We start from the raw sequence: 20,468 nt of genomic DNA on the forward strand, positions 1-20,468 counted from the left end.
AAAAAAAGGCTAAGGCCTAGAGGGAAAACAGGCCGTAATATTTTATAATGGAGGAATTTCATGGTTGTATGTCCATTAATAACAAGTTTCGATATCTGAAACCTGGGTGAAAGAAATCTGATTCGAATACACTGCTTGCAATCCCGAGTCAATGCTACTAATGTATTCGACCATATCAGCAGAAAGTGGTCATACTGAATCCGCCAGGCAACATCTTGACTCAAAAACTTGTCCTAAACATGAACGAACCTGTAAAGTCGCAGTTGGTAAGTATTTTGATGAACTCTAAAAAAAAGCAAGCCTTCCCCCAGAGCCACTTAGAGCCATAGAATAGAAGTGTTGAGTTACACGCAACACAGATATTGTGGTGCAAAAGTGGACCCATAGTTGCGGTGATCCAATTGCGGTATAGCTGCTGTACGACAGATATAATTATGCCTGGGACCTATTCCGAGATCGGGGAGCGTTTATGATTTTGTTGTTCTCTTACATTGCCTAGCATCGGACCAGTAGCCAATGATCTAATTGTTCGGCAATCCATTCCGTTAGGTGCTCAATTCTACAACAAGCTAGCTAAATCTCCACAACGAATGCGGAACTTCAGGCCGAGAAATCTGATGGCCCGCCCGCCTTCCGGCAGAGAAATGCGCCACACCTGTGTGGCTGGACGGCACCTGCGGGTCTTCTGATTTCAGAGGGCAAGTGCGCTGGCGGTCGCATCCATTCGTCACTTTGTCGAGAATTTCATCATTGAAGGCCAACTGGGTCTCAACGTTGAAAGTAAAGATTTCTGAGCCAGCCACCTTTAATTCATAATGACTAGAGAAGGGGAAAGTCCTGGCAATGCGGCAGATAACGAAACGGAGATGGGAGCCTCGGGGTCGCGGGGGAAACGCTCAAGTAACGCGTGAGTCCCGCCAGGCTTAATAGATGAATCAGACTCCAAGAGCAGCATGACTAATAAGACTTCAAGATGCATTCGCTGTCGAGAACGAAAGGTCAAATGCTCAGGTTCCGTGCCCTGCGTTAACTGCATACGCAAGGCAACCGAATGCGTGTTCGACAAGGAGGATAGAAAGGTTATGGTCTCTGAGAGGTACATGTCTTCTCTGGTTACCTACATATCTATCATAAGGTTCTCATTCTCTAGGTTTTTAAATGAGCTGAAGCGCAAGTCTGGTTATGCAGACCACGGTGGGCCTTCAACATCGCCCGTTGCGAAGCGGTCTCGATTACACCGAACTCCTTCGCCCACTGCAGACGATAGACAGCATTGTATGTAATCATTCAGGAAATATTGAGTTTCTAACACTAATCTAACCTTGCAGCTAAGACGGACAGGTCTTCTCGAGTAAATGCAGATGGTGATACTGTCCAAGCGTTCACCTCTGTTGCTGTTGACGATGGCACCACAATTGTTGGCGGAGACGAGGACCTGGGCGATCGGCGACATGAAGGTTTTGAAACAATGCGAAACCCTTTGGCAAGCGGATCTTCCAGGTTCCTGACGGATTCAACGGGCAGACGACGTGAGTCTTCTTACTAGTTGTGAATGTTGTCTCTGACCTTCTCTAGGTTGGCTTGGTCCCACTTCAACCTGGGCATACAGTCGGCAAGTCTTGACTATGATTCAAGGACAGCTAGTTCAGCATGAATCACCTGAGGTTCCTTTGAAGGTCGACGCCCAGGCATTTAAATTAGACTGGCCTTCCTCTCGAGAAGTCGTATCGAAACCTCCAGTCGATATTCCCTCACTAGATTACGCCCTCTATCTCACCAATACTGTGAAGTTCCATCTTGGTCAGACCTACCATCTCTTCGAGGAAGAACTTTTCATGAATGGGTTGTATCAATTCTACAGGAGTGGTTTGAAGACAGGATCAACTGCTAATGGCCGATTGTGGTATATTCATTTCCTTCTCATCATGGCTTTCGGCAAGGCCCTCCTCGTTCCAGGTACACCAGATCAAAATCCTCCCGGGAGCGGGCTAGTCTCTCGTGCGCTGGAGCTACTGCCTGATACTCATGGTCTTTATGAAGATCCGGTTCTGTCTGTAGAGATACTGTGCTGCCTTGCTTTGTACTTGCAATCAGTCGATCACAGAAACAGTGCGTATACTTATGTAAGCTGATAACTCCCTCTTTACTGTTGCTATTGAACCCTACTGATGAGATCAGATCGGGATAGCCTTTCGCATTGCTCTCACACAAGGCCTTCACCGAGAGCCTCTACAGCACCTTCTGAGTGAGAATGAAGCCAACCGCCTCCGTTGCATATGGTGGACTCTGTACATCCTGGATCGAAAGCTGTCCTCTTTGATGGGTGCTCCAAACTCAATACAAGATAGCGACATAACTGTGCAGCTTCCCAAGCCAGATCCGGCGATCAACAAGTATAAAGCTCTTGGTATCCATGTAGTTGTCTCCCAGCTACTGGCCAAAGTCCTGAACAGTTAGCTACTACTCCAAACTGTAAGACAGATATAATCTAACATCGCCTTAGCCGTATATGGTGTAGATGGGAGGCTTGATCCATCTTTTTTGAGGAACGTTCAAGAAGTCCTGCGGGACATGGCCAGACTTGTGCCGCAGCTTACAGCTGGCTTCGAATTCAAGTTTAGCAGCAGCGAACCAGCTTCCAGGGTTTCCGCCACTCTTAATTTATGTTATCATCAGGTTCGTGTCTCAGCGCAATTATTAAAGCCTTGACTGACTACTCCGAGTGTGTTGTGCTTGCAACTCGTCCTCTACTGATGTGTCTGTTGCAAGACCTCTTGGCGAGAAAAGACCACACACATCAAAACCTTGCAAGCCCAATAAAGGCACTCCTTCAAACATCATCAGAATCTGCTAGCAAGTCCCTTCGTATTTTATCTAGGTTAAAATCACAACATCTTCTAGGTAAGTTGAGTTGGCGTGCTCTTTCCAGGGCAAATCGCCCGTAACTGTGACAACATAGCATGGCTAAGTTGGCAGCAGAGACTTTCCTTCCGTTCGACCTAGAGCACACTTTCTCATCTGCATTTGTTCTCGCGCTTATGGGTGCCATACCTGGACTTCCCGATCGCGAAAGTAACTATATGAAAACCACATCCAGCATTCTTGATGCCATGATTCTTCGTGGCAACGTGGTTGCACAATTTCGAAAGGAGGAATTAGAGAAGCTGCAGGAGATATTGCGGCTTGTCCAATTTGAATTAGATACCACACCAGCAACATGCAATGGAGGCAGGCAACCATCACAGAATCCTGGGATGGATATAAATCCTTCAGGAGGAGGGCCCCCAACCGACAGCACTGTTAACGGCCTGGCATCCGAGCAAATACTATCAATAGCAGGGCTTCTTGACTGGGAGCCGAACGTATCTACCTTCAGCGACGATCAACTTGTCGGTAGCTGGTTGTGGACAGACACCATTGCTGATGACTTCGACCTCAGTGGAGACCTGCTATGATACTACTTCAAGCAACTCCACGGACGTTTCATTCCGATACGTATCTGATCAAAAGATAGCCATGCTTCCAGATAACGAGAGGGCTCTAGGGCTTCCAGGCGTCATCAGGTGACACTTATCGCTACAGACTTGATACTCATCGTGGCTGATCGGTGTAGATGCATGGGAAAGCCTAGCTAAGCAGCCTATATATCTTAAACAGAGGCAAATTACTATTGACTTAGAAAATGATAAGCAATCGAATCCGCGGAGCTCCAGATAAAGACTTGCCGAGTCAGTGGACCACTGATTGCGGGATGAGAAACCGAGGAAGACTCCCCGCACTCCCCCAGTTTCGGGACCCACTCCCGAGCCATTACCCCGGACCCAAACAGTTGGAATAATGACCAAGCTTGGCGTATCAAACACTTGGAGAGGCGACTCTGAGGTTTGGGGCTGAGGTATAACTGTTCTCATGTTCAATCTTGCGGTCGAAATACTGTCGGTTCGAAAGGCTAGAGTTGCTCTCGTCTTGGTTTGCCTACTTCAAACGTTCGTCAACACACTATTGCCTAAGACTTTCCAAACACCATGAGACACGAAGAAAAGGAGCCCAGAGGCCTGGAGAACCTATCTCATCAGCAAAGCGCAAAGCTCGGCGAGGTTCAAGATGCAGCAAGTCAACCTGGTCACGATCTTCGCAAGCGCCTTGAAACTCGTCATGTTACCATGATCGCTTTGGGCGGAGCTCTCGGCACAGGTCTTTTGATTGGAACGTAAGTCCAAGAGACTGTACATTTGAGAAGTAACGGGGTGTCGTTATTGTTCAAAGCTAATCAAATGTCCCGCAGCGGATCTGCCCTCGTCAAAACCGGACCAGCGGGGATCCTCATCGACTACACGATCGTTGGCTGCATCGTCTTCCTCGTTATGGCCGCCCTTGGCGAAATAATATCTTATATGCCTCTGTCTCACGGCTTTGGTGGTTATGCAACCCGTTTCGTCGACCCAGCTCTAGGTTTCGCAACAGGCTACTCGTATTTCTTCAAGTACCTTCTTGCTACACCAAACCAGCTCTCCGCCTTCGCCCTCATCATGAAGTTCTGGGTCGGTGACCGTATCAACCCCGCGGTCTTCATCACCATCGCGCTTGTCTTAATTCTTGCTATCAACAGCGTCAGTGTTAAGGCATTTGGCGAGTTCGAGTTCTGGCTATCGTCTTTGAAGGTGCTGATAATGATTGGTGTGATCCTCCTCCTCTTCATCCTTGCGGTGGGCGGTGGACCGACCGGTGACCGTCCTGGATTCAGGTACTGGTCTGAACCAGGAGCGTTTGCAGAGTATAAGACGGAGGACGCCACGGGACGTTTACTCGGTGTTTGGAGCGCCATGGTTGCAGCTGTGTATGCCTTTTCAGGCACAGAACTCGTGGGAGTCACTGTTGGCGAGGCAAAGAACCCGCGCCTAAGCATGCCGAAAGCTGTTCGTCTGACCTTCCTTCGCATCGTGTTCTTCTACGTCATTTCAGTCTTCTTGCTGGGGCTTGTCGTCCCTTACAACAGTCAGGAACTCGCCTTTGCTGTTGGAGCCAAGACCAGTGCTGCTGCATCACCATTTGTTGTAGCCATTAAGATCGCAAAGATAAAAGGGCTCGATCATGTTATCAACGGCTGTCTTGTTGTTTTCGTGTTTTCCGCGGCAAATTCGGACATATATATTTCATCTCGCACGCTTTACGGTATTGCCATCGACGGAAAGGCTCCCAAAATATTCACGCGCACAACGAAATCCGGCGTACCTTTTGTGTCGCTGGCTTTATGTGGCGTGTTTTGTGGGTTGGCTTACATGTCTGTCAGCTCGAATGCTGCCACAGTATTTAACAACCTTACTAGCATTGTCACTGTCTTTGGTAAGGAAACAACGCTTAGTAGAAGTACAGCTACCTTATACTTACACCAACCTTTTAGGCCTTCTGACCTGGATATCTATCCTTGTATCTCACATTTTCTTCTGCCGCGCTCGCGAGGTTCAACACATCGACTCAGCCTATATCCCTTACCGAGCCCCATTTGGCGCATGGGGCTCTTACATCGCACTGATCTTCCTCATAATTTTGACCCTTACAAAGGGCGTTGAGGTGTTTGTCGGAACCTTTGACTACAAGAGTTTCATCGTGCAGTATATCGGCATCCCTGTTTACCTTGTTTGCATTTTTGGCTACAAGGTGGCTAGGAAATCACGCCGCGTACGGGCCGAGGTGGCAGATCTAGTAACAGGCGTTCCGCGGGAGACAGTCGCAGAGGAGAGAGCAGCAGTTGAAGCTGCAAGCAGGGAGAAGGAGTTGGTATCAGGTAAGAAAGGTGTGCTAACCAAGGTTTATCGGAAGGGATTCTCCTGGTTGTTCTGAGCAAATGTGGTGCGCATTGCGCACGATACCACATAGATAAATGCAAGAAGTTACATGCCTGCCAGCGCAAGTCAACAATCTTTTCATATGTAGTTTTTGTGATTTTGAATATTTAAACCACTAAACTATAGCTCAAAAGAGGGGTTATTTATGCGAATTCCAACTGCGGAGGTTAAATCATTCTTCCATGAATTATTTAGTCATTCACTCCTCCTCCAACATGAAATTGTTTGCATATATGAAACTGAAATAGCATAGAAAAACTGACCGCTCAATGCAAAACCGCATTGGATACGGAGGGAGATAATGCTGGCTGTTAGAGGCATAGCTTTGGTATTCGGTTTGTTGAAAAAGCGGGATTGGTTGGGAACAACGAAAACTGGGCTTGATTGCGTACTTCATCCCTGGTTTGACTTGGGATGGTGAGACCTAGGTATGCTCATATTGGAAGCTCGAATGCTCCGCAAAAGCTGGGAGTTTGAATGCATCCCGTTCACCTCCGTCAACTTAGCGATTGGGTGATGAACAAGCGAGCGGTTGGAACCATGGGTGTGCAGAAATTGCTTTCTGCAGTTTCGTCCAATGGGAAACACTTGTTGGTAAGTCAGACCAAACATGTCATCTATCATACAAGAGTCCTTTGTATTTCCTGGTCTTTTCATTCGCTTCTGAGCAACGAAGGCTGGTCGCTTGCACCAACAGTACCCGCTCATGAAAACCTCGGCTAACTGCACTCTCATCACCCAGAACCCTGTGCTCAAGGCTCAAAAGAGGGGTATCAGGCAGTAGAAATAAATCTTATGACTCCGTAGCATTGTTCCATTCAATTATTTTGTTACTCAAGGCTAAACAACGTCTTGCAAAGACGAGGTTATAGGAAGACTTTACCAGTGGAGCCACATTTGTTTAAATCCTGTCCATTCAAGATGTCGACTGCTACTGCTGCGGACAGTGCCGCTCAGGCAGCTGCAACCGACGTTCGCTCGAACAATGCAGTTGATCATGAAATTTTCATCCAGGCCGATGACCAGGTAGCCATTCAATATCAATCTAAGCATGTAAAACCTACTAATCGTTTGGTGAGAGCGACACTTCATCTGTTGACTTGGTAATTAATACGCAGATGTCCAAGAAATAGTTAAAAGGGGGCATTAAACGTTGCTAACTCAGAAACTTCATCAAGCAAAGCGTAGCTTCATCAAGCACGAGTGTGACTAGCTCTATGCTTGATTATCGTGTTGAGAATGGCAGAACCTACCACCGATACAAGGATGGAAGTAAGTCCAAACTATTGACAACCCCTTCTTTGATGGAGAAAAAGTGGCACTAACCGCAGATACATCCAGAATATAATTTTCCCAACGATGAGAGGGAGCTTGATAGACTCGGTGATTACCAATAGTGTACCGTTTCCAACTCTGTGCACTGCCTCTAACCCCGTGACTAGACATGCAACACCACTTGTTCCTGCTTACTTTCAACAACAGGCTTGGAACTGCTCCACCAAACGATCCTGGGGCCAAGGTCGGTCGAGTGTTGGATGTGGGAACAGGTACTGGCATCTGGGCTATGGACTTTGGAGATGAACATCCTGAAGCCGAGGTTTACGGCATCGACCTTTCCGCAACCCAGCCCGAGTTGTGAGGCATCCACCAGACACTCCAACTAGTTGTTTTGCTGGTAACTGACTTATCAAGTGCACCACCAAATGTTAGATTTGAGATTGACGATCTGGACGAGCCCTGGACCTTCTCAAAGCCTTTCGATTACATCCATAGCCGCGGTATGAACGCTTCGATCAAGGACTGGGGAGAATATATCCAGAAGTGTTACGAGTAAGCCCGAGTCAGACTTGCAGAGAATTGGACGACTCCAGCTAACCACAGCGAAGTAATCTTGCCCCAGGTGGATATTTGGAGCTCATTGAGCTTTATTTCCTCCCTCTTAGTGATGATGGCACTCTGAAGTCAGACCACAAGATTATGAAAGCCATTCGGCTTTTGGGAGAGGCTTCGCAAAAGTTGGGTCGGTCTGTCCAAGACGTCAAAGAATTGAAGCCCGTGATGATTGAAAGCGGTTTCAAAGATGTGGTCATGGTTCAATACAAATGGCCCACCAATGCCTGGCCAAAGGACAAGCGCTTCAAGGAGCTTGGTATGTGGAGTAACGAAAACATCTTGCAAGGCTGGGAGGGTGTCTGCATGGCACCCTTTACAAGAGCTCTAGGGTGGACAAGGGAAGAAGTGTTGGTGTTGTTGGCTGAGACTCGCAAGGAGTTCAACGACACAAGCATTCATGCGTATTTCTCCCTGTAGGTTGGCCGACGTCTCAATTGACAGACCATTTATTGTATATGACCACTAACATGACTGCAGTTGGACAATCTACGGAAGAAAACCCACCAACGAGGAAGCTGCAGCAGGCGAAAAATAAGGTTTCTGTAAGTCCTTTATCAGAACCGACTGAAACAGAGTTTTATTCTAGCTAGCAATGGTTCTTTCACTTCTTTTCGTTCGGCATCTTCCCTGCCGCGTGAAATCTTGATCAATCCAATCTTTCTTTTCATCTAGACATAATAGAGCATGTCCATAGATGCACTAGAACGGTTTTACATAGTATAGTCAGTTCACACCTGTCTAAATGGCTTCGTCCGCCGAACAGGATGTATTTAGGATGGCAAGGAATAACATGACGTAACCATCATTGAATCGAACGCGTCTACCTTCTGATGATCCTGATAAATCTAGTTGAGAGTGCTGCTTTGCCAATGATATCTACCATTATTATCATGTCGCCTAGAAGATTAAGGAGAAGAATTAGATCGGTTAGCAACAGTAGGAAGACCCATTAAGATTAGGTTGGCTTAGGTTCATGGGTCAGATCAAAGATTCAACTCTTTATCAGAATATGTCAAATTTAAATGGTCCAAGATTTCATCTTTACCGGTACTGTGGTCGATCGCACATTTCTATTATAAGTCGAACGAGCTGTAGACCTTAGGCAGACGTCATGAAACTAGAAATCTGGTAGCAGACGATCCATTAAATGCCTGAAATTATCGAGGCACTGGCTGCAGGCCTGGATTTACCTGGATGTAAGAGATATCGGGTAGAATTATGGACAAACGCATATAATTGCCGAGGTTCCTTCATAGCCCGGAACTGCGGAAAGAGTTACGGACACGATCAGGAATTTATATTTGTGTGTTTGTGAGTCTTGCTTGTTTTGTGATTAGACATGTTTACGTGCGGTCGACCTGCACGCCGGTGTACCCATCACGAGGTCAGAGAAAGCGGGGCGTCGCAATATACTCTATTTGCCGTGTACCGTCGACGATGTTATGTAACAAACGGTCCAGGGCTGCAATCAAAAATTTGTCTCATAGTCCGAATCTAACCAGTATCATATCTCCATTACTCAGACCTTGAAAGAATCATTGATAATCTACCTTATTTGAGGACAACCAGGGCTATTGACAACGTGTAGAGAGGAGGAACAAACCTCTGGGATGAGTTGTGAGTACTTATACTAGTTGCGAACCTTATCTTCGGCAATAACGGTTGAGTTGCCGTTTCAGAACAAACAGGGCAACTTTTGGTCCTCTCTTGACTCAGCAAATAGAACTATCTCTCTGTTGTAATCACGCCTAACGTATCTGCGCAAGTCAGCAGCGGTATCTCATATTTTACAATTGAGAGAAGCCAACTCAATTAAATGGGTCAATTCTCCGGCACCTGGCCAGCAGATGCATATTGAACATGATAGGCTTGTCTTGCATTTGGTCAATTTATCAGATTTCTCTGTTAGGACTTTTCAAAGCTTACTGCAAAACCTGACTCGTTGGAAATGGAGGTTGCATCTGGCCCTGCAGCCCTGGATTTCCGCAGCCCGTCCGGTATCTCATTGTTTGTCAAGTGACTAAACCGCGTATCGAGGGCAGTCTTTCGTAGACGCCGGGTTGGTTGCAGGCCGGAACCAGGCGATAACCACTCTAGAGGGGGCGGTTTGCATTTTAAAAATGCAAGGCCCCTTGCTATAAACAACACACACATCCTCTCAAGTATATAAAGAAGACGTCCTTCCAGAGTTGCAACTTTATCATCCCACGCCAAGACAATCACACATTGCTCTTAACCTAATCCCGCCCACGTAAGTTAGACTTTCCGTCTGTATCTCTGAAATGAGAGAATCTGCGTGTACTTAGGACCCCTTTGTACAGGCCATGCAACCTCAGATTCTCTTGGTCGCGGCCGCCAGCGCCGTCTTCGCCGCACCAGCTCCCGCCCCGGAACCGGCCATCGGGGCTACCGTCCCCGCATACCGCCTCATCTGCTCCGGCGTCCAGAGGGGCAACAAGCTTAGCTTCGACAACATCATGTGGGCGATCAAGAACCGAAGAAACGAGTTGGACCTGCAAGCGGGTTATTGGAACCCAAAGAATGTTGTCTGTACAGACACCGACAGGGATAAGCAACACGCGAACGCAGTCGTCATCACCTACAACCACCAACGCAACGTTAATGCACAGACGACCCTCCGCGGAGGTGAAGGAGTGGTTTGCGCGCCGGCCAGCTGGTGGGAACGTACGAGCTGCCCGGAGTAACGTATTTTGAGCTCCAGGTGTTTCCACAGAGGTAGCTGCCTGCTTAGAATAATCAATGCTCCCAGCTCTTTAATGAGTTCCGTATTGTCATGGCCGAGTAAACTCGGCATCGGAAAAGGCATTCCTGATGCTAGTGTCGCTACCTTAACAGTCCTCAAGGACGTAGAATCGACCAGAGTGAACCAATAACGTCGCACACCCACTTCTCGCACACCCCCACATTTCGCACACCCATAAATTGGGTCATCATGAGGTATTCATCAACTTCATAACTATAAGTCTGATTCGTCTCCTGCAACTGTGATACTATCGCCAGTTTTAATAGGTAATTCAGGCTCGCTAGATTCATCTGAGCTATCCTCAATTTCGCCAGCCTCAATTTGGGCTTTGTGAATTGCCTCAATGTTGGCAAACTTCGAATTTGGGCTCATTTGGACCTTACGCCGCTTCCGTACCATTCCAGCCTCAACTTCTGCTTCCAACATTGCAATCTTCTTCTCTGCTGTAGCCAATTGATAGTCCTTTTCATCAAATCCCTTTTGAACCTTCCGAAACAACAGTCGCTGCGTTTGCTGATCTTTATCCAACTTGCTGAATAAGCTAAGTTGATCATATAGATCAACTGTCTTCTTGGGCGTTGACCAGGCTACTATGGATGTAGCAGATGCCCAGTTTTCGTCTTTTCCACCATCAGAGGCCCTCATAGGCGTAGAATAGCCTGGCTTTGAGGGCTTGGAAGCATTCTCAAGCAGTAGAGGGCTCATGAGCGGTCGAGCTATCGAAATGGGCCATAGTCCTGTTGCTTTCCAGCCGCTTCTGATATTCTTGCTTGAAAATGCCATCTGGCGTGCTTTTCCATAGCAGGTAAGAAAGTTCCGTTTGCCTACAACTGTAGAATCGTTGTGTTGAATGAGGTATCCAAGCTCTTTTCGATAGGTCGCCTTGAGAGGCCCAAAGACTGCTTGGTCTAGAGGTTGGAGAACGTGGGATGTATGTGGCGGTAGGAAAAGGAGATATATCTTGTGTTTATAACAGAGATACATAAATTCTGTTGTTTCATGACTGCCATGACCGTCTAGGATCAATAGTCTCTGCTCAGAGGGATGATCAGGCTTAGTCAGAGGGATAAAGATGTTCTCAAGCCATTCCACAGCTGTAGAGTCTGAAGTCCAGCCATTCTCAGTTGCTGTGAACTTCCAACCACTGTAAATATCACGTTTATGGATATCAAGAGGAAACCATTGTTGTTGAACCGATTTCCCTCGATAAATAACAAGTGGAGGAAGCGCCTGACCAGTTGCAGAGACACACTCAAGCATAGTTGTCCAAGCCCGAGACCCAGGCTGTTTTTTTCGCATTGATGAGCTTTCTGATGATCCCAGTACTAAGCCATTTGATCCTCTGCCTTCTAGGATACCAGTTTCATCCATGTTATAGCGATGATGTGGTTTGATCGCCTTGATCTCTGGAAGGGCGAGTTGTTGAAACCATTGCCTGATTACATTAGTTGAGGCCCCATTGACACGCTTAGAATCGATGGCTCTAGCTCTATGAACCTTGATTGATGGATTTCTCTTAATAAAGAACTGAATCCAGTTTCTCCCAAGTGGCTGGGTAGTGCCTCTGATGTCTAGGATTCGCTGGGCAAATTCCTTGAGTTGTTGATGTGTTGGCGGCAGCCCTAACGCCGCCTGGATACGCACCCATTCAGCTAAGTGACTTTCCTGTGCTGGAGATAGCTTCTGGAAGCTAGAGAAAGCTACATTTCTTGCCTGTGAACCCTTTAATCGAGACTGGAGGGTTGATGGTGGAATTCCAGCATCATGAGCTGCCTTTCGGACACTCTGCCCATGTTACGGCCAGCTATCTGACAGTAGGGTTCTGCTAACAGAAGGTGCAGTAAGAGACTAACACTGGTTCGTAGAGGTCGTTCTGGTAGATCGTAGGGTTAGGGTAAGGTGATCAGTCTTACACTATGGTAACGAGGTTCTTAGTATTCACAATACTGAGAGGTAAGCTGAAAGTCATTCGAGGATGAATCACAAGTTGATTGCTGAAGAACTATCTAGAGGGCTTGAGCAGGTACTCAAGTCCTGGTCTATATAGGAGTCTATCTACACGTATTGTCTGTAGTCGTTGGAGATCATATTGATCGAACATGATCCGTTGGCCCCCAACTCTTCTTGGATCATTCTGACCTAGAATGATTCATCACGTGACTTGTTCCGTTCTATAGTTCTTCCGTTCCGAGAGGTTACCTTTTGTTCCCGTGGCCCTGCATACAAAGTCCTGTCATAACCGCCCAACCGAGTGGGTCCTGTTAAGTGCATCTGACGGGTCGTAACAGCCCACTTGCAACTGCATTGAGAGCTTGATTGACTTCTGTTTCCGTATACTGGCCCATTAAGCGTATAAGAGTAACTATTCAAAGAATTATAATAATCGCTGTAAAAGTGGTGAAGATATTAAAGAATGTTGAAGAGGGTAAAATTCTACATGAGCGATTTATGGGTGTGCGAAATGTGGGGGTGTGCGAGAAGTGGGTGTGCGACGTTATCCCAGAAAAGCGGCATATTATGCATCGTGGCAGCTTCATATGACAACCTCTTTCTCCCATCATGCAAAGCGTGGGCCAGCCGCATCTGTCACCCATCCCGACGCGGATAGAAGAGTTCAGCAACATCGCGAATTTATCATAAAGCCATGTCACTATGGAAGAATGGAGTTTTTTGTACTCAAACTTGGATATTTATGCTACAGCGATAACTCCCATGCACCCGCTCAGCATCTTGATCTCAAAAACAAACCGACAATTCTCAACCCCGAGGCTTCATCGATACTCGTGCTGTGAGAGTAGATTATGCTATAATGACAAAAAAAAAAAAAATCGTTCATGAAATTAGTCGTCGCCTGCAGCATATTCAACTTTCCCACTTCTCCCTCGCATCATGTTATCCCCTTCATCTACCCAAAGACTCCGCAAGCAACCGATCTAAGCCTGAAATTTGTATATCAAGCACAACAGAGATGCCGCCACACTCGATGAGTCCATAGGTACCAACAGGGGTCCATATCACCAGGCCTTGAAAACGGCAATTGTGCAAGAATAAACGATGTGCCTACCAGGTCCCTCATCGTCACGCTAACCCTCACGCGGCGCCCAAGTATCCTCCCATCAACACCCAGAAACATCTCGCCGGCACTAAACTTACGTGACCCTCGACTCACGCTAGATATCCACGGTCGAACCGTCAAGCCGTGCCCTTGTGCCACATTGCCAACCAAGACCAGCATGTTAAACCCCCCAATCCTCAACTTGACAACTGCAGCACTACAAATCAAGTCTATTAGTCACTTATACCATGACACACTGCTGCTTTCCCCCCATCACTACAAGTCTAATCGTGACATACAACCGCCATGATATCTCCAAATGACTTACTCCCGCCGCAGTACCCTACAGTCAAACAGCCTGACTAAGGGACCCCCCCCCCCCCCCCCCGCCCCGTGTTCAGGACTCCTTTAAAAAAGCAGCAGGGCGACCCTCACGCGGAACCCGGGGGGTGACGTTTCCCATCCAGGCACTACGATAATTGACCCGTTAATGTAAACGAGAATATACATCCCATCTTTCAACTCACAGTCTCACCAACTTACAAACATGGACACAAACCCTCACAGTTGAAATCAAACACTTGGGACGAACAGCATTGCTGAAATTGGCAACCTCCTCCATGTCTTTGCGTTATCTAGTACACACACACAACAGAGTCGCAGCCGCAACACACCCTGCCTCTCACACGTACACGTCCGTCGCCTTAAATCTCCTTTACCCGGAGGTCACCACCATCACCCGCGCATGCCCGCATCACTTGGAAGGAGTAAAAAAAACAAAAAAAAAAGGTCTATCATCACCGCCCCTGAATCGTGTGCGGAAGGCATTCCCCCCTCCCAGCGCCGCCCTCTTCATTAAGGAACCAGAAAGAGCTTGCGCCTGCCATTCGTTTCCTTCTCCATGCCACATTGTTGAGAATTTTGCAGTGCGAGGAAGGGGCCGGCAAGCAAGCAAGCATCGGCAAAAGAGTTGATAAGACAACAACACAAGTAGAGAATAGAGTTGTTACATGCCCTCGAACTCGCCACCGAGGTCGTCCTCGTCCAAGTCTCCCTCCTGTATCTCCTTCGCCATCTCACGTTCGCGTTCGCGCGCTTCTTGAGCGTTCTTGAGCTCGAGACGGTGCTGGTTCATGGGGAATCGCATAGCCTAGAAAACAAAACTGTTAGTCTGGGGGGTAGTGCTCAAGAGAATTGTCCAAACTTACCTTGACACTCTCATCGTGCAGAGCCAAGCAGGCGCGAATTCTGTCGTGGAAAGCCTCACCCGGCTCTCGTGTGGCATAGACATCGCCGACCTCCTTGCTCTTCATGTAACCGTGCTCACGGTCCAGGGTGGCCTCGATAACTCCATCGCGGATGGCCTTGGCGACAATGTACTCAGCTGACTCCTCACTGCCGAGGTCGAGACGAATGCAGATGTCGCGCAGGGAAATTCGGGAATATGACAGAGACATCATACGGATACCAGTCTTGATAACGTTTTGGCGGAGACGGAGGATCAGGCTGTAGGTGCCGTCACGGCGGAAAGTATCGGCGTGGTCGGCAATAATAGTCTCGAAGTTCTGTACCTTACCCACTCGCACGGCTTGCACAAGAAGGAAGTAGGGGTGCAGAGCCAGCTCGAGAGTAGGTTGGCGGAAAGTGGATCGCTCGGGGATATCGCCCATCAACAACTCAACGACAAGCAACAGCTTGGTTGCGGTCTGGGAGAAGCCCACAGCGGCCGCACTTGAGGGGGCCTTGCGCGTGGCAGCCGTCAGGTGTTCGTGTGCCTCAGTGTATCTCAGCTGGATGGCGCGAATGCGGCCGAGGTAGTACAGGAAGCGAGCGACCTGGTTGTTGGCAGCGTTCTCGGGGAACTGTGTGTGGGAGACGAGGAGATCCGCTTGTGCGATGTGGGATGTGGACAGGTAGCTGCGAAGCAACAACACAATGACTGATGCTTGCGTGTCAATGTCCTTGCGGAGCACCGCAGTGCGCAGAGCAGCCAGCAGAGTGGGCCGGATAGCCACAACCGGAGACTGAGGAGAAGGGTGCTGAGGAGCGAGGCTCTCGCAGAACATGGAATAGTAGAAGTAGACCTTGGCGGAGAGGGAGTCTAATGTGCGGCGGTTGAGGGTGTGGATGCGGTCGGTCAGCTGCTTGGAGAAGTCGACTCCACGCTGGTGCTGCTTCGAGTCGTAGAGGTATACCTGGACCAGGATACCGAGGAAGATGTCAATCTCCGGGATGGTCTCCTTTGCCTCCTTCTTCTGGCCGTTCTTGGTCGTCTTCGCGGGCTCGGTGTCAACCTCCATCTCCTGGCCACTGGAGCGGCCCAGGGGAACGTTTTCACGACCGATAGCAATCAGAAGCTGCTTGGCAACATTTCCAGAGGTGACGGTCGCGGGGAAGGTCTCGACGATGACCTGGGCGATAATGTCGGGCGTCAGACGCTTACGAATGGTTGAGATTGATCGCAGGGCCCGGAGGGTAAATCTGGCATCGAAGAGGACAACGGCACGGTCTAGCAGAGCAAAATTGCTCTTGATATCTGTTCAACGAAGAGTCATTAGCTTGAAGCTTTGGCGGGAAGGGGAAACCAAGCGAATTCGGAGATGATGAGTCTTCGCGTACCTGCTACAGCCTGCACCACCGGGTCGACCTTGATTTCTGCGTCATCCTTGTTCTCATCGCCCATCTCAACGTCACCATCGGCATCACCAGCTGCAGCAGCAGCCTTCTTTGAGGGGGGAACGACAACAGTCATCTCCTCGTCACCGTCCTTTGCCGCCTTCTTGCTCTTGTTCTTGGCGTCCTTGGTCTCGTCTTTGCGGACGCCGTTCTCGAGGGGCTCCTTCCCGTTGCGCGAGGGTGTTTTGCCCGGCATTTCTGGTTACTGGGCTAGCTGTGGTAATATGTGAGAGGTGATCTGGGTGCTGTTTAGGATGGCACCGGCCGGGTGTCGCTTGGTGATGTCGCGCCCGGAGAGGAGGGAGCAAAGGTGGGTTGTTTTGCGTAGATACGGGGCGCCGTCAGGTGTCTCGTACCGGAGGAAAATGGAGAAAAGTCAGGTGACAGAGGTAGGATGTGCTCAGGTCGATGTCGAAGCTCCGTCGAACTCGGCTACCGTTGATGGGAATGGGTGGATGTTGTGTGGTCGTTTGCCTCGTGATGCAAGAAGGTTCGATGGAGGAGAGCTCAAAGATTGAATACCTGAGGCTTAGGTTGTTGCTCTCAGGCCCTTGGGGCGACGACACACACACCAAGCCCGCCTGGAACCAGGTCACGGTACCTTGTTGAGGTGGGTCGGGTACATACATGAGACGCGGGATAAGCTGACAGAAGAGGGCTGGCAGCGGTATCCTTGATGTACCTTAGCTAAGCGAGCGAGATTGCCGGGCCTGCTGGGAGCGTAGAGCAACCATGCCCAAAACTGAATGGGGGAGGGAAGGCCACACGGGTCTCAGGCGCGAGTGACGTTGTCGATGCTGCCTGCCTGTCTGCAGTGCCACATTTGTGCAGCTCTCAGCTTGAATTATGTAATTATTCACGAATTGCACCTTCACCATCCACCTCCCACACTTCAACATGGAATTACTAAGCAGTTAATTACATAGTAAGCTGCCTCTACTCAATTCTTATGCGCATCTTCTCAAAGAAAAAAACGTTGGTGGTTATAATGCGTCGACCAATTCCTTCGCATAAAAGTCTTGCATGAAAAGCTTCAATATGCAAGAGCCCAACTTTGTCTTGTTGACCTAACGCGACTTCTCTGTCTTCGTCCAAAGATGAGAGACCACATGTATGAAATGCGGCGCCACCTACATGTCTGCGTGTGACGTCCAGCCGAATCCGGACTCCCATGCTCACGGTCTGGCGGTCCGGCACCAGCTGAACATGGCTTGGCAACAGCTGTCCTTGGCAGAGCTGACTCATGCCAGCGACTCATCATATCGACAAATGTGTAGAGAGACGTCATTAGTGAAATAGTTAATATCGTAAATGTCCTGTTGTCAATTTTTGGGTATAGCCTACACTAAGGAAAGAGCATTCTCTGCGGCACTCGGGATGTCAAAAGGTACCCCCAAAAGACTGCATATAGTGCCCTCCGAACGCCTAATCATATCTTCCCATCCTTTCCGTAATGATTATGACCATGTCAAGCAGATGAACCACCTCAATCATGATACAACCCCCCCAACCGTCTTATCCCGTCTTCCAGTTAATCTCAAGCTGAGGAGCAGCCTGCATTCCACCCTGCTGGGTGCTTTCGGTCGAGTATTGAATCTTTGGTGGACCACTGACAGGGAGTGTGACCTGTGCCTCGTTCTGGCAATGGTTTTGGCCGGCTTGTTGAGAGGGAGAAGCAGTCTCATGTGATCCTGATGGAGCAGGAGTGCCAGCGCTGGATGGCTTTGTAGGGGTATTGGGCCTGGATACTCCTCCATCAACTCCACCCTCTTTCTCATCAGCAAAGAAGCGTACGCTCTTGGCCACGCCACGCTTAACGTGGCTCCGCTTCTTCTTCAACGTCGGCTTCGGTACGTCTACGGGCAGGTACTACTCGCCCTTGCCAGAGGTAACCTTGGCAGCTTGGATGGCACTCATCTTAGTAATCCATGCGGTCGAGGGCTGGATCTTGCGAACGGTGCGCAATTCGTCAGAAGAGTAGCCAGGAACACGGATATTGTAGGTCCGTTCAAGGACAAGCTGGATGTCGCGGATTTCAAGAACCTTGGAGCCGCGTTCCTTGGCGTTGCGGCAAGCGGTCTCCAAAACGTTGTCGACGAAGCTATCAGCCATGGTCAAGACGCTCTGTATTCATATTAGCATACGTAAAGACCACAAATGATGATTAAAAAAAAAAAAAACACACCTCTTCGACCTCGGGAGTCAGTAAATTAGGATCCTGACTTTCGCCGCTTCCACCGCAAACCTGTCGGACAAGCTCGTCTAATTTCTTCTTGCTGAGAACGTGGTCACCTTCAGCCTCGTGCACGTAGGCAGGAATCTTAGCCATCGCAGGTTGGCCCATAACACCTCCAGCGATACCGCCGCCACCGGTGTATGTGGGACGACCGGCCCCAGCACCACCACTCATCGCAACAGGCTGGGGAACAGCAGTGGCCTTTTCAGGAAGTTGCTTGGGAATCGGCAGCTTAGACTGAAGAGTTTGAGTAGGCTGGGTCGGATGGGCGTGCTGCTGGTGAGGAACAGCCCCAGAGCCCATCACGTTCTGAGGGCCGGCGGATCCAGGAGCTTGGGCGGGCTGTTGTTGTTGAGCGGGCATAGGAGTGGGTAGAGAGTTGACGCGTTGGTTGGCGCGCGAAACGGCGGCAGAGTGGCTAAGAGCCTGGCCAGGTCCAGCGGGGATGGCGGATTGGGGAGTCGCGACACGGTTTTGAGTGGGTGTACCTGCCGAAGGAAGACCACCTCCTGCAGAAACTGAAGCGATGGCAGTATTGACAGGAGGAGGATGAGGTTGTTGATGACCTTGAGCACCCATGGGTTGTTGTTGTTGCTGCTGTGCAGACACAGGCTGTTGTGGTTGAATAGGCTGAGATGGAGTCGGGGTCTGGGCAGGCGCGGACGGAGTAGGAGCGTGGGCTTGTTGTTGCTGTTGCTGCTGCTGCTGCTGTTGTTGTTGCTGGACTTGGTGTGCCTGCTGCTGTTGAGGAGGAGTGCCTCGTCCGGCCGCCGCAGCCGCCATCTGTTGGTTTTTGGCAGCCTCGATAGCTGCATTCACCGCCGAAGTTGTCTGAGAATTTTGCATCGCGGGGGTTCCTACCGCGGCAGGCACGGGGCTCGGTTGGGCTCCTGCCTGCGTAGCAGGAGTTTGCGCAGCCGCCACAGCTGGGCTAGGCTGCTGCTGCTGTTGCTGCTGTGCCTGTTGCTGGGGAGTCTGCTGCTGCTGCTGCTGCGCTGGTTGTTGCTGTTGCTGAGGTCGAGCAGCCGCCTGGGGACCAGCAGGTTGACCAGCGGCAGCGCGCTGCTTGTTGATCGTGTCCTGACTCTTACGGAAGTTGTCAACAAACTTGTGCGCCTCGGTATACATCTTCTGGGCGTGATCGCGTCGGATCTGCAGCTGCTTAATCTCCTCGGCGTTGTATGGGTTGCCCTTGTCCTGTCTGTCTTTGATGACGGCATCGATGCGCTTCATCTGTGTTCCCTGCTGATCCATCTGCATCAGGGCTCGAAGATACTTCGCCTTGAAGTCGTTGGACCAGCGTGTGACCGCTTCGGGGCCCTTATCAGAAATCGACATTGGAGGGTTGAAAGTCATCTGTCGAATATGCGCAAGGATGTGCTCTGGAAACTGGGTCGTCTGAGGAGCCTGATGGGCGGGAGCAGGAGTCGGCGCGGCGGCGGGGGCGGGGGCAGGGGCAGGCGTGGGAGCATGTGCAGGCTCAGCGGCTGTCGATGGGGTGCCTTCGGGCTTTGGCTCAGTCTTGATCGCAGCACCACCGGCGTTCTGGTTCGCAGCTGGAGCCGCAGCCGGGGCTTGTGCCTGCGCCTGTGTCTGTGCCTGCGGCTGCTGGGGGAGTTGTTGCGGCTGCTGCTGAGGCGTTGGTGCCTGTGCCTGGGCGGGCTGATTCTGCTGTTGGGCAGGCTGAGCAGTCTGCTGCTGCTGGGCCTGTTGCTGTTGTTGGACCTGCATTCTCCGTTGCTGCAACTTATTCAGCAGCATTTTGGTGAAGTCCTGGATCTTCTTTTTCGCATCCTGGTGTTGAGCCGAATCTTCGGGGTGCGTCTCGTAATGGTTCCAAAGCTGGCGTAGGCCGCGCTCGTACTTGGCTTTCTCCTCGTCATTCAGAATAGGGAGGTTTCGCATCATCTCGGGTCGATACATGGGGGGCGCCCGTGTCCCTGGCACAGGTTGACTGGCCATCGGGTTCGGCTGGCCAGGCTGGCCTTGGTTGTTCAT

At 49.8% G+C, this 20,468-nt stretch overlaps 7 protein-coding genes across 7 annotated transcripts; 4 read left to right on the forward strand and 3 right to left on the reverse strand.

Annotated features, from left to right (window-relative positions):
• Positions 1-815: 815 nt before the first annotated feature.
• Positions 816-3,455, forward strand: CTRU02_206247 (uncharacterized protein; the record flags this gene model as incomplete). Its single annotated transcript, XM_070204680.1, has 9 exons — positions 816-907; positions 974-1,096; positions 1,151-1,266; positions 1,329-1,529; positions 1,576-2,123; positions 2,179-2,452; positions 2,504-2,676; positions 2,724-2,901; positions 2,980-3,455. The coding sequence occupies 9 exons, from the start codon at positions 816-818 to the stop codon at positions 3,453-3,455; spliced, it is 2,181 nt and encodes a 726-aa protein (XP_070061784.1).
• A 570-nt stretch (positions 3,456-4,025) lies between these two features.
• Positions 4,026-5,841, forward strand: CTRU02_206248 (dicarboxylic amino acid permease; the record flags this gene model as incomplete). Its single annotated transcript, XM_036728154.1, has 3 exons — positions 4,026-4,210; positions 4,286-5,343; positions 5,402-5,841. The coding sequence occupies 3 exons, from the start codon at positions 4,026-4,028 to the stop codon at positions 5,839-5,841; spliced, it is 1,683 nt and encodes a 560-aa protein (XP_036580268.1).
• Positions 5,842-6,656: 815 nt separating this feature from the next.
• Positions 6,657-8,274, forward strand: CTRU02_206249 (methyltransferase domain-containing protein; the record flags this gene model as incomplete). Its single annotated transcript, XM_070204681.1, has 8 exons — positions 6,657-6,872; positions 6,926-6,949; positions 7,025-7,118; positions 7,188-7,229; positions 7,289-7,481; positions 7,539-7,676; positions 7,733-8,152; positions 8,217-8,274. Coding segments are annotated over 8 exons (1,185 nt in total), but the record flags the coding sequence as incomplete, so codon positions are not given.
• A 1,789-nt stretch (positions 8,275-10,063) lies between these two features.
• On the forward strand, positions 10,064-10,444 carry CTRU02_206250 (uncharacterized protein; the record flags this gene model as incomplete). Its single annotated transcript, XM_036728152.1, has 1 exon — positions 10,064-10,444. One exon carries the CDS (start codon positions 10,064-10,066, stop codon positions 10,442-10,444), a length of 381 nt encoding a protein of 126 aa, XP_036580266.1.
• Positions 10,445-10,716: 272 nt separating this feature from the next.
• CTRU02_206251 (transposase) lies at positions 10,717-11,874 on the reverse strand (the record flags this gene model as incomplete). The annotated part of the gene is made up of 2 exons (XM_070204682.1): positions 10,717-11,696; positions 11,754-11,874. 2 exons carry the CDS (start codon positions 11,872-11,874, stop codon positions 10,717-10,719), a joined length of 1,101 nt encoding a protein of 366 aa, XP_070061786.1.
• A 2,690-nt stretch (positions 11,875-14,564) lies between these two features.
• CTRU02_206252 (proteasome regulatory particle subunit) lies at positions 14,565-16,430 on the reverse strand (the record flags this gene model as incomplete). Its single annotated transcript, XM_036728150.1, has 3 exons — positions 14,565-14,708; positions 14,767-16,094; positions 16,178-16,430. The coding sequence occupies 3 exons, from the start codon at positions 16,428-16,430 to the stop codon at positions 14,565-14,567; spliced, it is 1,725 nt and encodes a 574-aa protein (XP_036580264.1).
• Positions 16,431-18,103: 1,673 nt separating this feature from the next.
• CTRU02_206253 (transcription initiation factor TFIID subunit A) lies at positions 18,104-20,468 on the reverse strand (the record flags this gene model as incomplete). Its single annotated transcript, XM_036728149.1, has 2 exons — positions 18,104-18,358; positions 18,420-20,468. 2 exons carry the CDS (start codon positions 20,466-20,468, stop codon positions 18,104-18,106), a joined length of 2,304 nt encoding a protein of 767 aa, XP_036580263.1.

Source organism: Colletotrichum truncatum, assembly GCF_014235925.2.
Source record: "Colletotrichum truncatum strain CMES1059 chromosome Unknown Contig_0003, whole genome shotgun sequence".
NCBI lineage: Eukaryota > Fungi > Ascomycota > Sordariomycetes > Glomerellales > Glomerellaceae > Colletotrichum > Colletotrichum truncatum.